The sequence below is a fragment of the Geotrypetes seraphini genome, chromosome 1 (assembly GCF_902459505.1).
Source record: "Geotrypetes seraphini chromosome 1, aGeoSer1.1, whole genome shotgun sequence".
In the NCBI taxonomy this organism is placed as follows: Eukaryota; Metazoa; Chordata; class Amphibia; order Gymnophiona; family Dermophiidae; genus Geotrypetes; species Geotrypetes seraphini.
Genome location: NC_047084.1, coordinates 316,874,118 through 316,890,867, shown reverse-complemented (window position 1 = coordinate 316,890,867; position 16,750 = coordinate 316,874,118). Strand labels below are relative to the sequence as shown.

The 16,750-nt window shown below is 43.3% G+C and overlaps 1 protein-coding gene across 1 annotated transcript in view; it reads left to right on the top strand.

Moving 5' to 3' along the window:
* Positions 1-16,750, top strand: part of ARHGEF38 (Rho guanine nucleotide exchange factor 38) — a 138,191-nt gene that overhangs the window by 91,944 nt on the left and 29,497 nt on the right. The window contains exons 5-7 of the mRNA XM_033935741.1: positions 203-220; positions 10,533-10,732; positions 13,764-13,897. Coding sequence (XP_033791632.1) covers positions 203-220; positions 10,533-10,732; positions 13,764-13,897 — 352 coding nt within the window. The remainder of the gene's footprint in view (positions 1-202; positions 221-10,532; positions 10,733-13,763; positions 13,898-16,750) is intronic.

The window sequence follows — 16,750 nt, the reverse complement described above, 5'->3', positions numbered from 1 at the left end:
TGGTGGGAACACATAAACAAAATAATAATAATAATAATAATTTGGCGACCTACTCGAAAGATTGATAAAGGTCTAAGGGTTTAGTAATTGGTAAGTTTTGCTGTCTATGTTTTGAATGCGTCCTTACCGTTGTGCAAAATTACTCCCATTTGTCCATATTTTTGTAAATAAACAGCTAACCAATTTTTTGTTTGTTTTTCAGAAAAATATACCTGAATCAGTAAGTATTATTGAATTATGTTTTTTATTTATATATTATTATAAATTCTATGCCACTTTTTATATTAAAGTATTACCCTATAGTATTTCTCCGAGGCATCTTCTTCAAATGGGTTAGTTCTGTGCATCCAAAAATATTAACAAGCCTACTCTAAATGAGAAGGGTCAAGATACTCAAGTGAATTAAAAAAAAGAGACCTGCTCTCTATTCTTGAGGCATCATATGGATTGAGGGCTTTATAGACTGATTTAAATCAGTGAAGTTTAATTGATGAATGCAGAGTGTTTGATCAGTTCATGGGAACTTGTGTGCAAGTTTATCTCAAGTTCACCAGGGTTTAGCACCGCAAATAGCACCCATGAATGCCAGGCAGGAATCTCCCACAAACATCATATTAAACACCCTGTGGCCAATCAAATCTATAATAGTAAAAATGGGTTTACATATTTAATTTAATGTTTTAAAACATGCTAAATAGCCCAAAAATACCCTGGTGCCTGAATGGTTTAATTCAAGAAATCAAAACCACCGATACAGTGTCGCATCATTTGAAAATCGTTCCTACAGTGCCAAAACATTCCTCAGTCAGGGTATGTGGATGATGATCTCAGTCTCTCAAAGTTATTGCTAACACTCATACAACTTGTCTCGTGCCAAAGAGAGCTCCCCTCTAGAGTTTGCGAGACACTCATACAACTTGTCTCGTGCCAAAGAGAGCTCCCCTCTAGAGTTTGCGAGACACTCATACAACTTGTCTCGTGCCAAAGAGAGCTCCCCTCTAGAGTTTACGAGACACTCATACAACTTGTCTCGTGCCAAAGAGAGCTCCCCTCTAGAGTTTGCGAGACACTCATACAACTTGTCTCGTGCCAAAGAGAGCTCCCCTCTAGAGTTTGCGAGACACTCATACAACTTGTCTCGTGCCAAAGAGAGCTCCCCTCTAGAGTTTGCGAGACACTCATACAACTTGTCTCGTGCCAAAGAGAGCTCCCCTCTAGAGTTTGCGAGACACTCATACAACTTGTCTCGTGCCAAAGATAGCTCCCCTCTAGAGTTTGCGAGATGTATCATGTATAGGCATCCTATCGATTAGTGTTACTGGGCTTAAAAAAATTTGGATGGAGTGGGTGGGGGGGGGAAATCTTTTTGATTTATTTCTTGATTAAATTGTTGGATGGGAGGGGAGGGATATTTTTCTTCTGCATTGTTATTGATGGAATTTAGGTGCTTACATTGATTATTAATGTCTGTATAATTCCTGGCACTTTGTATTAGTTTTGAAAATTAAAAAGATCAAAAAAAAAAAAGTTTGGACAGATTCATGGGGAATCACCCTCCATATTAAGATAGATGTAGAGAAAGCCCTGCTTATCCCTAGGGGTAAATAGCATTGAATCTTGCTACTTTTTGTGATCTGGATTGACCACTGTTGAAAACAGGACCCAGGGTTCTAGCAAGATATGTGTGGGCACAGGGTGGCAAGAAAGGCAGGGCTCCATGACTCAATGGACGGGATAGGAGATCAAGGGAGACTTGTCACACAGGATGTGTTTCTGGCTCAGGACAGTCTTGGGTGGATCTTCGCTCTGACCCGGTAAGGCAATTCTTATTAGTCCTTTAATTGTGTAAAATGGAACTAACGTGCAAAAAAATCCTTTTAGAAAGGTTTGTTCACACATAAAAGTTATTTTATGCTTATAAAAGGACTTCTATAAGACCTACTGAGTGGTGTAGAATGGGTACAAGTGGATCGATTTTTTACTGCATCAAGATTTACAAAGGCTAGGAGACACTCGATGAAGTTACAGAGTAATACTTTTAAAACCAATAGGAGGAAATATTTTTTCACTCAGAGAATAGTTAAGCTCTGAAATGCGTTGCCAGAAGCTGTGGTAAGAGCAGTTAATGTAGCTGGTTTAAAAAAAAGGTTTGGACTATTTGGGTTTTGCCAGGTACCTGTGACATAGATTGGCCTCCACGAAGACAGGATACTGGGCTAGATGGACCATTGGTCTGACCCAGTAAGGCTATTCTTATGTTCTTATGTTACTGTACGTACCTAAAGATGACACTTAAAGATATAAGGGCTATTATAATGTACAGGTGGGTGCAGTAAGTTTTGGAGAGCTCACCATACAATATAAGTGGGTTATGGTGAAATGTGTACCTGGGGCTTTTTAATATGATGTTCCCTGCAGTATCCCTAGAGTGCCTTTTGCTCTGCTGAAATGTCTCTGTGGCCACTCTAATAAAATGCTGGCCGCTCCTACACTCCAATAGCTTGTTTATGTGTGTTCATTTAGACGATTTTTTTTTTTTTTTTTTTAATAGCTCTAAAAGACAGACGCACTAAGCTCACACACATCTAGCGAATGGCCATTTTTGAAATGAAAAGTTACCGTATTTTTTTGTTCCATAAGATGCATCTGACCATAAGACGCACCGGCTCTTTCCCAGTCCCAGCGTGCTACCTTAGGGGGCGGGTATTGGCTCCATAAGACACACCCTTATTTCCACCCAATTTTTTTGGGAAAAAAAGTGTGTCTTATAGAGCGAAAATACGCGTCGGGAGCAGCGTGGGCCATTCAGCATGGCTCCCCTTGCTAAAACCGCTAGTGCAGTTTAATGGAAGAAGGGGTAAGTTATGATGTCACACCATTACTACCCCACTGCTCACTAACCCCTCCCATCCCTAAAAAGTTTGAATGAAAGTGTACATACCTGTCTGTAGAACAGCAACACTTGGTATGGGAAAGCCTAGTAGAGCATCACACAGGTGTCTTAAGTAACCTGGCGGGTGGGCTAGTGAACCATAGGGAGGAGGACCCAGGCCCATACACCACTCTATTTATTTATTAGATTTTTTTTAGCCTGTCCTCCCAAAGGAACTCAGAACAGGTTATAAATCAGGTACTCAAGCATTTTTCCCTATCCCAGTGGATGGAGGATTAAGCGATTTGCCCAGGATCACAAGGAGCAGTGTGAACCTACAACCTCAGGGTGCCAAGGCTGTAGCTTTAACCACTAGGCCACACTCTCCTCTAACTACTACATTTATGGTGGAAAGAGTGAGCTAAAACCCATCAAAACCCTACTCTACTGCCATATATCGACCCATTCATCTTTCTTCTACCCTCTGATTGTTTATAAACATGTAATTCCTATCCCTAATGGGGTTTTTGTTTTTTGGTTTTTTGTAACCTCTACTTCTATTGTAGTAGTATTGTAAACCGCTTAATACTCACGTACTAGCGATATATCAAATGTAATAAATCCAATATAGGTGCCGTCTGCAGCTATGAGGGCTATTGGGGTAGTAGACAGGTGGGTCTAGTACAGAGGTGGGCAACAGGGCCGGAATCCAGTCAGGTTTTCAAGATTTCCCCAATGAATATGCATTGAAAGCAGTGCATGCAAATAGATCTCATGCATATTCATTGGGGAAATCCAGAAAACCGACTGTATTCCGGCCCTCGAGGACCGGAGTTGCCCAGCCCTGGTCCAGTAGGTTTTGGAGGAGTTTTGGATACAGCCTGTGAGATGAAACATGTCGGCAGAAGTCCCCAGCCGGCAGAGCTTCAGCTAACTAAGATAATTAGCTAAATGCTTTTAGAAAGCTAGAAAAATATAAATTATTTAAATCAGGGGTGTCAAAGTCCCTCCTCAAGGGCCGCAATCTAGTCAGGTTTTCAGGATTTCCCCAATGAATATGCATGAGATCTATTTGCATGCACTGCTTTCATTGTATGCTAATAGATCTCATGCATATTCATTGGGGAAATTCTGAAAACCTGACTGGATTGCAGCCCTTGAGGACCGACTTTGACACCTGTGATTTAAATTATAGAAAACATTGGATAAAGGATTGATAGCGATTTAAGCAGTTATTCTATGAAACAAATGAAGGATTACTGCACTACTTTCCGATAATCCATGAATATCAGTAAAGTATATAAAGAGATTGCATGATACTTATAATAGATTGACTATAAGTGCGATCAGCAAGTAATTAGCCGCAATTGTAGACTTGTAACCAAATAGCATGCATATAGATCCAGGGCAAAAAATGAGTGCTAAAATGGTAGAGTGCACTAGATAAAAGAAATATGTTTGAAGAACACATTAAACCCAGAAATAAGACCATCCAAACAGAGGAGAAAAGAAGGTCACAAAGCAGGCAAGGTAATTATTTTGAGCATAGTAGAGTTGCTGCATTATAGCAAGCAGGCATGCCTTGTTATAAATGAATAGTCAATGCTGTCAATGGGAAGCATTTCAGCAATAATGAAAGATAGATAAGACATTAAGGTATGGTGACTGTCCTCTGTGGGTTAATTGAGAGATGAGTTATTGCTAGTTATTATCTGTCTGATGTGATACTAGGAATTTTTATTCATTTTTCTTCCTCAAAAGACAACAGAACTAACAGACTGTATGAATCCTTCTTTAGAGTATATTGGCAGCATAGTTGAGTTTAATAAAGGCTTGGATAAGTTCCTGGAGGTAACGTCCATAAGCCACCATTAAGGCAGACCTGGGGAGATCCCTCGGGGTCAGTAGCATGAAATATGTAAACCACTTTGGTTGTCCCATAGAATCCGGTGCTGGCAGGGATAGGAGTGTCCAGAGAGCACTCCTCCCCATTCCCCTATACCACCAGGCATTCCTTGAGGCAGGATCGAGAGCCCTGTGAAGAGTGAGGCATTTATATGGGGGGTGGGGGGGAGGCAGGATCAGGTAGGCCTATGAGTGATAGGTACAAAGCTTGAACTGTGAATATGTAATGTACCTTCATTGGGTTAATGGAGTATATTCAGGTAGGAGTCTTTGCCAGAAACAGGGGGACAAGGAACCCAGAAACTCCAGACTGAACTTCTATTTTACCCTGCTAGCCTCTTTAAGGGCTCCCTGGGATCAAAATAATGCAGCTTACAATAGTGCCGTACCCAGGCATTCAATTTTGGGCAGGCCTCTCTCTTTCCCTCCCTTCCCACACCGCCAGCCCATGCAGCCTCTCTCTTTCCCTCCCTTCCCACACCGCCAGCCCATGCAGCCTCTCTCTTTCCCTCCCTTCCCACACCGCCAGCCCATGCAGCCTCTCTCTTTCCCTCCCTTCCCACACCGCCAGCCCACGCAGCCTCTCTCTTTCCCTCCCTTCCCACACCGCTAGCCATGCAGCCTCTCTCTTTCCCTCCCTTCCCACACTGCCAGCCCATGCAGTCTCTCTCTTTCCCTCCCTTCCCACACTGCCAGCCCATGTAGCCTCTCTCTTTCTCTCCCTAATGACCAACTGCCCCATATTTATATTACTGCTTCAACACATTTACATTTTCTTAATAATTTATCTAGCTATATTTTTTAAATGTGTTGAATCCATACACAATAAGAAAAAGATTTACTTAATGTCTAAACCCCCCCCCCCCAAGCTTTTACAAAGCCACAGTAGTAGCTGCCGCACGGCAAACGCTCCAATGCCTATTAAATCCTTATGGGCTTTGGAGCAGTTACCATAGCAGCTGCCACAACCATGGCTTTGTAAAAGGAGCTCTAAGTTACGTTAATGAAGTACAAAAAATCATCATAATAAGAACATAATCATTGCTATGTTTCCTGTTTCCAACAGTGGCTGCTCCAGGTCATAAGTATCTGGCAAGATCCTAGTTTACATACTTTGTTACTTTGTTTACCTCTGATTTAATAAGATAATGATCTGCAAAGAGCAATAAAGTAAAACCACACTAGAAAAAATAAATAAAAAACCATTTGTGATAAACCAAGGTAGTGTATTAAAAAGAAAGTAAATATTGTAGTAGAGAATGACATGGTGACTGTTACCCACAGCTAGCCGCGGGTAGCAGCAAGTAACCTATAGGAATGGAGCAAGAAAAAGATTGGTTGCCGTGGGTACAGGGACAAGGCCATTCCCCCTCCCCCCCCCCCCCCCGTGCCTCCTGCATATTTCCTCTCCTCCAGACCCCATCCCTTCCCCAACCAACATCTCTCTCTCTCTTTCTTTGTCCCTCCATAAGTCCAACTTTTCTTCCTCTCTCCTCCACTCCTATTGGAAACATTTCTCTCTCTCTCATCCCCCAGATCATGTGCAGCATTTTTCACCACTTCCCACCAGCCCCATGCCCATTTCTCTTTCTTTTACCCCTCTCCAGCACAATGCACATTTCTCCCTCCACTACTATGTCCAACATTCCTCCCCCTTGCATCCCCTTCAGCCTGCCCTCTCCACCACCATATCCAACATTTCTCCCTCTCATCCTTCTATTCCCCATGCATCTCTACCTCACTCTTCTCTCTCTATGCCCAATTTTCCTTTCTTCCTTTCCCCATGTGCACCATCTCTCACTCACACACTCATGCCCATCAATTCTCCCTTTCTATTCCCTCCCCCTCCTTTGAAGCCAATCCGTCCACAGAAGCCGCAGGCGCTGCCAGGGATTCCTGCCTGCCCCCCCCCCCCCCTCTGCTGAAGGCATCGCCACCGGGGAGGCTTCCCTGCCCCCATCTGCATGCCTGCTGCACCACCCCCCGCCCCCAGAGCCGACATGCTCCATCCCCCCTAGCAGCAACTCCGTGCAGGGGACTGGCCATGGTGCATGAAGCAGCTGGCCCACAAGTCTTCCCCCCAACATCAATTCTGATGTGTGAGAGAAGGTTCCAGGACTTTCTCTCTGATGTCAGAATTGATGTTGGGGGGAAAGCTTGTGAGGCAGGCGCATCAATTCTGACATCAGAGAGAAAGTCCCGGACCAGCCAGGCAGTGATTGACTGCCCCGGAACTTTTTCTACGACATCAGAATTGACATTGGGGGGGGGGGAGGCTTGTGGGCTGGCCGCTGCACGCACCATGGCCCGTCCCCTGCGTGGAGTTGCTACTGGGAGGGATGGAGCGTGTCAGCTCTGGGTTGATTTTGGGGGTGGGGGTGGGGGTGGTGCAGCAGGCATGCAGATGGAGGCAGGAGGCATCCCTGCTGACAGTGGCTTCAGTGGGGGGCAGGCAGGGATCCCCGGTGGGATGCAGGGAGGGATCCCTGGCAGTAGCCAGACCGTGCACTCCCAACAGGTGTCTGCTGCCTGTGCTGGCTCTGGATTCAAAATGGTGGCCACGACCTCTAGCAAAACTACTACTAGAGATCACGGCTGCCATTTTGAACCTGGAGCCTCTTATGAGGAACTTTGTCAAAAGCTTTCTGAGAATCTAGATACACTATACCAACCGGCTCACCTTTATCCACATGTTTATTCATACCTTCAAAGAAGTCCAGCAAATTGGTGAAGCAAGATCTCCCTCGGCTGAACCCATGCTTACTCCATCCCATTAAATCATATTTGTCTATGTGTTCCACATGTGGCCCTGCCCCATTCCATCTCCAGCCCTCCCTTATCTCCTTTCCCAAGCTCGAGGCCATGTCACATCTGCGCATGCGCAGTAGTCCTCCAGACGCGGCTCAAAGCTCGGAAAACCCAGACAAACTACCAGACTTTGAAAATCCATAAGAGCACCTGGACGGTCCTCTAAAAAAGGAAATGTCTGGGTTTTCCTAGACATCTGGTAGCCCTAGTTTTAGGTGAGCAACAATGCCATTTAGGTTCTAGAGATCATCATACTGTATAGTTTGATATGACACTCCAATCTGTACAATTGTACAATCTGAACAATATTAAGATTAGGATCTTTGCCTTCAAGATGAGTGTGTGTTGAGAAGACTCTTGGGAACCCAAGAGCTGAAGGGTATGAAGAACTATGATCAACAATATAAGGGAACATTGAAAAGATAATAGAACTCAGTGTAAGACTTAGATGGATGTCAAGGAAGGCAACATAAATATGAGTGAAGAGATTAGCCTAAAAGAAAAACCACAGGCAGAATCACCAGGAACAAGAAAGGAATGCACTGAGGATGGTTATAAGAGCAAAGGCCCTAAAGAAGGTGAAAAAAATACCCAGAAAATGAAAAATTCTAAAAGAAAGTAGGATAAATAAGAAAAGGGGCAGAGTGGAATTTATAAAGAGGAATTGAAAATGAGAAGAATCTTAAATTACTTCTTTTAAAGAAGGGTAAAGCATTACAAAACAAATTAGGGTAAAGCATTACAAATCAAATTAGAGGAGGGTTTACTTTTAGTACTTACCTGAAAGAGTACAACTCTGCCCAGTTTTGTTCTTAAAGATGAGAGCAAGTCCTGAGGGCACTGGAAGAGATCAGATATAGTCCTGCTACATTCAAATGGGGACATGCCACTACAGACCTGTTAGTCTATTTTCAGAACTGGGAAGCAATACCAAAGAAAAGATAATGCAAAAGTACATTACAGGACAATTGATTTTTACAAATCTTTGAAAAGTGCATATTTATAGAGCTATCTTTCTTAAGTATAAATGTAAAACCTTTCTATTATGTGTTAAAAAAAACTGTCCTGCAAGAACATAAAGGTGTCACATTTGAAAAGCTTTTAAGTAGAAAATAATTCTATTAAACCCAGAGGCTTTTATGATGAGTGCTGCAAACTTCCATTGGGAAGGTCACATAGGTCATCTGGTTCAATTCTTAGGTCAGCATTCCTTTTTCCGGGTCAGCCATGACTAGGGATGTTAGTATGCAGAGCCCCTAGAGGGGAGCTATGGTCATTGCATGGGATTGATACCTAGATGATCAGGTCTGAAGGTAGGATGCACAAAGCTCTAAACTGGGTTGAGAGCAATTTTGATTTCATGGGCTACACTCAACATAAATAGCATGCAAATTATATGCACGCTATTTGTGTTGAGTATCCCAGTGAAAGGGGGAGGAACTGTGCCACTGTCTGAGCACAAGAGCTGAACAGTAAGTACGATTCTTGTTCTCAGTGCCAGTACAGTTCCTGATCACCGTAACTCTCGAGTAAGTTTATTTTTTTATTTTTTATTTTTTGGGGGGGGTTGTTTCACAAATGATATGGGCGCAGCTGTTGTGCGTGATTTATATGTGTGTTATGCACCTAACAGCTGCGTTCTGACCATAGGTGCAAGACATACACTCACACAAAACATGCACAACTGCAGACCTACCAGAAAAGTTTGCATGGTAAGAGGTGGGCATTCCCTGCTGTGCATTACTGCTGTGCAAGGAGTGCTCATTTTAATATTAATGAGCTCCTTGAAATGCATTTGCATAGAGTTCTCAGAGCTAGATGCAGTGTGGGTCCGCTCTGCTCCGATTCCAAAAAGAGATATTGATGCACAAAAAAGTTTGCATGCAAATGATTTGATCGGAGGATCATCATAATCCCCTCCTCATGTATCACATGATGCACCATGGAAGGCCTGCCATTTTGGACTAGCGAGCCTCAGAGCAGGAGGGAGCATCTCTCCTCCTGCTCCCAACATCTTACAAAGGTACGAGGGGGGGAGGGGGTTGGGGAGCATCCAGTGGCAGGAGAGAATGGGCATCCCTCCTGCCTTTTTTTTGGGGGGGGAGATGATTGTTGGGTGGCTTTGGGGGGCCTCCTTGGCATGAGGGAGTGAGCATCCCTCCTGTCAGTTTTTTCTCACGTGGGGGGGAGGTTGGGCCCTGGTACCATTCATCAGAGGGACATTGGGGAGGGCCAGCATCGGCGAGGGGTTGGGCTTTTTTCTTTAAATAAGACAGATATTGTGCGTATGTAACACACACACAGCACCTGTGCCCATTTAAGAAATAGGGCTGAAATATCGGTGACAGGTAAGTGACTGATCTTAACCAGTTGCTTTTTTTAGATCGCAAAAAACCATCACTTTTATATTGTGCATCGCCAAGCAATGTTAGTGCATCAATCGCTTGGCTAGTTTGCATGGCGTTTTAATATTAAATAGCTAATTTCCATGGCCGGATTGGAAAACGGGACAGTTGAGGGGGAAAACACGCGGTGAGTCGTTTTGTGCATTGGGTCGGCAAATGCGATCATTGCTAAAGCAGTCAAAATTGGTTTAGCGACGATCACTGACTTTAGTGCATCTAGCTTTCAGTGGCTGTTACTGGGATTGATAGAAGCCCCCAAGAAACCTTTTGAGCATTGGAGGCTGAGCAGTCTTATTTCCACGGTAAGCTTTGAGCATCAGGGCCTGTGGTTGTAAGGATCCATAGAGAGGCAGTCTACATAATGCTCTTCCCAGGATGGTTACTGCTGTGATCCAACTGAGTATGTTGGTGGGGAGGAAAATATAAAAGAAGGGAGGAAATCTCTAGCCAGAGTGAACCTTCCCAGAGAAAAAGATCAGGAAAGAATTGCTAGGTCATACCCTGCTCTTATCTGAGCACTTTTACTCTTGTTTGTAATCTAGAGGAAAATCAAACCTACTGGACATGAGATCCCTAATGATCAAACCAATTCAACGCATCACAAAGTATCCGCTGTTGTTGTGTGAGATGCTGAATTCAACTCCGACAGGCCATCCAGACTACAAGGCACTGCAAGATGCCTATGCAACTGTTAAAGATATTAACGCTAGCATCAATGAATTGAAAAGAGGAAAGGACCTGGGTAAGGAAAAGTCATAGGGGTTTACTTTATTCAGAGCATGTGCTGCAAGTCTTGGTTGTTTTGTCTTATGCAAAAAAAAAAAGCTGTCCTGAATGCTATTTGGAAAAGCTGGCCCAAAATTGTGGAATGCGCTGAATGGACCATTAAGACTATGTTCTAACTTTGAATCATTCAAAAAAAAACCTACTGAAAACTCACCTATTTGTAAAAGCCTTCTATGAATAAGGAATTACTGCTCTGATGTACTTATTTCCTAGGATCCTTTTACCTGTTGGATTCATTCTTTTGCTTAGTTTGTATTTTAGAATGCTTTTTATTTGAATTTGTATTTTTGGTCGGTGTTTCTTGTTATGTATGTTTATGTTGTAATCCGCCTAATCAGGGGTGTCAAAGTCCCTCCTCGAGGGCCGGAATCCAGTCGGGTTTTCTGGATTTCCCCAATGAATATGCATTGAAAGCAGTGCATGCAAATAGATCTCATGCAGATTCATTGGGGAAATCCTGAAAACCCGACTGGATTCTGGCCCTCGAGGACCGACTTTGACACCTGTGGCCTAGTTGATAGGCGGAATAGAAGTTTTTAAAATTAATAAATAAATATCCACACAGTGGCTGAACATTAATGCTATCTAGACAGTGCTGCCAGCTTACGGCTCTTTCCGAATATTCAGAAGTAGCTACAATTTGGATACCGCTGCTGAATATCCTGATATTTGAGCTCACAGCCGCTGGTGTTAAAAAAAAAAAATCCATTGCAGGCTATAAGAATTCAATGGGATATAAATAAACTATAATGTGAAGGAATAAAATTAGGACAGCATTTTTTCTGTTCTAACTTTACTCTGGTGGTTACTTGAAGAGCAACCACTGCTCTCTGGATACTGTCAATCCCACCATCGCACTGCCCCAGCACAGTCCAGAGAGCGCTGAGACAGGCTGTAAAAATATACTTCTGCCCAGATAAACCCCACCGAGCGAGCCAGCGGCTGATATTCAGAGGCACTTAACTGGGTAGTGAACTGAATGTCACTGCTTCGAGTAGCCGGCCTACCCCTAACCAACAAGGTTAGGGGTGGGCTGGGGTCAGAGTTCGAACAGACGTCAGCTGGTGAGTGGCGATATTCAGTCCACCGGCCAGTGGAGTCAGCGCTTAAAATTAGGACTTTATGCACCGACCCCCAAATTCTGTACACGTTGCGCGTGCAAATCGGCGTGCGTAGCTGATATGCGTGCACAACTTAATTGTTTAACATGCCTAATCCACCCTGATAGTTGACAATTAACACCTACAAATTGATGCTAGTTTGACATTAATTAGAAGTTACACATGGAACTTCTAGTGCCTGAATCTGAAGAGGGGGCATGGCCAAGGGAGGGACATGGGCAGATCGTGCGCATTTCTAAAAGTTCTGCATGTTATGCCCAATCCAGCACAACATGTTAGGTGCCATCAACTCATGTTCGAGTCCTAGCAACTTGATGCACATCATCAAGTTTTTGTGGCAGAATACAGAAGTAGATTGTCGGGCCTTTCTTCTATGCAGTATAAATTTGATATTCTCACCATTGTCGCATCAAACACAATCCTCCACCTCCAACACTGCCAATCTGCCGCTGCCAGGATGGGTGGTGCATCGTTAGTCTGACATCTCCGCTGAAACCTGTCCACCTGGGAGACCCTGCTTTTAGTGAAACTGCCAACGGCATAGCTTTCAGCTTCCCAGATGCATGCAAGCCCCAGTGGCACGACAAGCCCATGTACCATGACTGGGGTTCTGCACAGTATGCCCAATCTAGCACAACATAGGTGTAAGAATTTAGGCCTGGTTTTCTTTAGCCTAAATGGGTGCGCCTAAAAGTTATTACATGCACTGGCACTAAGTGTGATTCTATAAGATGCATGCAACTTTTATAGAATTGTACTAAGGGCCGTCCTGATTGGCACCAATTTTTTGGGTGCCAAATATCAGCCAGTGCCAAGTTAATTTCCAGGACAGCACACATACCTGGATAGTCAATGATGGGAGCTGCACCTACCCTAGCATTGAATATCTGAGGATAAGTCAGCCCGCAGCTTGTAAGTCATTCAACACTACAGGCTGAATATCAGCCCCATAGAACATACTCCAGACAGCTCACATTTCAGGATTCAGAAGTTTGGAGTTTGGACAAGCTCCTGGAGAATTCTACCATGGGCGTCAGGACGGGGGAGGCTACAGGGACCATGGCCTCCCCAAAGATTGTTGGTCGCTGGTTGGTTCATGCCCACCCATCCCCATCCTGGTGCTGTACTTTTAAATCTTTGGGCAGCTGCCATGCAGTGTCAACGAGCAGGCCTGCCCCAGAACCCTTCGTTCTACTTCCAGGGGCAGGCCTGCTCGTTGACACTGTTCAGCAGCTGCCCAAAGATTTAAAAGTACAGCGCTGGGAGGAGGTAGGGGGAGTCAGGAGCTGGTGAGAGTTTTCAAGTTTTTATTAAAATTTGATAAATCGCCTATCCAAATCCTAAGCAATGTACAAGGAATAAAAAAAGAGAATTAACAAATAAAAAAAACAACTCACAAACACATTAACACAAATTTAAAAAAAACAATATACATGATCTGAGGGAAAGGGGGAAGAAATACATTTTTATAATAGGACAGGAAGACATTTAAGAAAAAAAACAAAACAATGGATGGGGATTAGAAATGAAAATTTTGAAGGAAAAGCTAACAAACCTGTCTATTAATTAAGGTAGATTGAAGGCATCTGTAAATAAAGCTGTGCCACAGGATTCTGCTGGCTAGGGTGGAGCCTTTGGGCCCCACCCCCAAACAAAATGGTGTTCTCCTGCCTATGAACTCTATAAAAAATTGTTCACCAGGTAGAGTTGAGAAAGGCACTGTTTATTGAGAACCTGATCTACTTTTTGAGATCTGTGAGGTATTTTTATACGAACTGGCTGTTGTCATAGACAAGATGCTGGGTTCAATGGGTGTTGATCCATGGCTTATTATATGTTCTTAATTTGCTTTGTGGTATTCTCCAGTACTGAAATACAGGAGGAATGATGAAGATGAATCTCTCAAAGACAAACTTTCCAAACTGAATATTCATTCCATCAGTAAGAAATCGAAGCGGGTAACTAGCCATCTGAAAATTCTGACAGGGGGAGAGCCTCAGGTATGTGATAGTAATTTACGAGAAATCCATGTCTGAAGGGGGGGATGATTCTATAATGAACTGCTTAGCTTTAGATGACAGAAAAGTGCAATAAATGGTGGAATTCTAGTTGGTTGTGGCTTCTTACACAATACTGGCATAAAAGCACTTATCATAATTTGCTGATTTGCTAGTATGTGTGTGTATGGGTGGAGTTTGGGAAAGGGTGAGTGGATTGCGGAGGTACATGTGTAAATTGTAGAACTCTACATGGTAATATCTAGGTGCAAGCATCTACAACAGCTATAGGGATGCTGTATGTGATCACTCCTTACTATACATGTGTTTTTGGCCATTTGTGATGGTATTCTAGAATAGGTTTGAATTTCACTCCATAACCAGTGCCTACAGTGGATGGTCTGGTAAAGAATTATCCTCCAAAAGTCAGAACTGATGGCTTAAACCAAATAGCTTAAAACAACTGCCTCCGCTAAAAATCAGGGGTGGGAGATTTCATGGTGACATTAGGAAGTATTTCTTCACTGAAAGGGTGGTTGATCATTGGAATGATCTTCCACTTCAGGTAGTAGAGGCCAACAACGTGCTCGTTTTTAAGAATAAATGGGATAAACATGTGGGTTCATTTCAAGGAAGTGCTTAGGGGGGTGAGTTATTCGAGTGGGCAGACTTGTTGGGCCGACGGCCCTTTTCTGCCCTCATACTCTATGTTTCTATGTTTCATTTTGTAGAATTTGTAAAACTTAGACGTCAGTATGGAGGCAGGAGCTATGTACTAAGTTGTGTTAGGGGTTTAACTCTTCTTTTAATGTGCATGAACAGCACAGCTTGTTAACTATTAACGCCCACTAATTGCCAGGTTAAACACCTAAGGGGGAATGCTCAAAACCTAATGCTGACACTAGAGGCGATTAGTGCCAATGTTATTGGGCGGGTTTGGGGTGGGTTAGACTTGGATGTCTTGCAGTGGTAACCAAACCTTTCCCATCATTTCCTAGATGGAACTTAGACATTTTGGGCTAGACCTGTTTTAGAAGCATCAAAGTGCCAAAAAGGTACCCAAACCTACCAGATGATCACTGAAGAGATTCAATTATGATTCCCCATACACTCATCCAGTAGTCACTAACCCCCTCCCACCCCACAAAGATCTCAGTGAAACACTACATACCTGTCTGTAGAACAGCAGCATTTGGTATGGGAAATCCTAGTAAAGCATCACACAAGTGTCTTAAGTAACTTGGTGGATAGGCTAGTGAACCATAAAGAGGAGGAGCCAGACCTATAAACCACTCAACCTACTATACTTATGGTGGAAAGTGTGAGGCCACTCAAACCCTACTCTACTGCCATAAAGGTGCCACCAACTAACGAGACTGTTCATCCACTATGCGTCCAGAGTTCCAGGGGACAAGTTGGGAGGCATGTTTTGGACAGTTTTAGCTTGGATGTCTTGTGGTGATAATCGAACCTTTATCAAAATGTCCTGGATGGAACTTAGACGTTCGGAGCTAGACTTGTTTTAGAAGCATCTAATTGCCACAAGGTACCCAAGCTGACCAAATGACCACTGGATATGTTAGGTTATGACCCCCCCATGCTCCCACACTGCTCACTAATCCCCTCCCACCCCAAAAAATCTGAATGAAAAAGTGCATACCTATCTCTAGAACTGCAGCACTTGGTATGGAAAAGCCTAGTAGAACATCACACAGGTGTCTTAAGTAACCTGGTGGGTGGGCTAGTGAACCATAGAGAGGAGGACCCAGATCCATAAGACTCTCTATTTATTTATTTGATTTTTTAGCCTGTCCTCCCAAAACAGCTCAGATACTCAAGCAATTTCCCTATCTGTCCCGGTGGGTGAAGGATTAAGTAACTTGCCCAGAATCACAAGGAGCAGCCAGGATTTGAACCCACAACCTCCTCTAACCACTACATTTATGGTGGAACATGTGAGCCCACTAAAACCCACCAAAACCCTACTATACTGTCATATAAGTGCCACCTGTAGCCATAAGAGCTGTTGGGGTGGTAGACAGGTGGGTCTAGTAGGTTTTGGGGGAGTTATAAGGAGTTATGGCACCCTTAATGTGAAGTTCACAGCAGTGCCCTCTAATGTGTCCCACTGCTCTATTGGCATGTCTGTGTGGCCAGTTAATCTCAATGATGGCAACTCCCATGTCCAAATGGTCTGGATTTGGATGTTTTCAACTTGGTTGTTTCTGTGGTCAAAAATAGGATATAAAATTAGCCATCCTAAGGGTTGGACATCCTTTCAGCCAAGATGTCCAACTAGGTGATTTTCAAAATAAAATATTTTGGACGTCTAGTGGTTCAGCTTTTGAAAATGGACATTTCTGTGCTTGCAACTTTGGCCATTTTGTGGAAAACTTCCAAGTCATTCCTAGACGTTCTTTTCGAAAATGACCCTTCACATGTTATGCTACATATTGGCGCCATATATAAAATTTAGAAGTTATTGTACAGAATAACATAATTACACTTGATCCTGTTGCACTTAGCCACTCACATTTCTGTGATTGGCACCTAAATGTACCCAGCTACATTAATATATGTGGTCACCTTCTTTCCTCCATAAAATAGGCTTCTACAGCATGCCTTCTGGATACGTAATTCTAGGCACTCTGTTTTAGAATTGTTCCCGGTATGATTTCATCACTGTTTGCAATAAGGTTCTCAGGTTATAGATGATGGGGTGTGTAAGTTCTGTTTTTCAACTGTTCTCTCTATGGATTTTCATTCTTGAACTGGTACTGAAAACTGTATAGTTATAATGATAGAAAACCAGGACTAGCATAGAATATCACTGAGGAACTGGAAGCATCTGGGTAC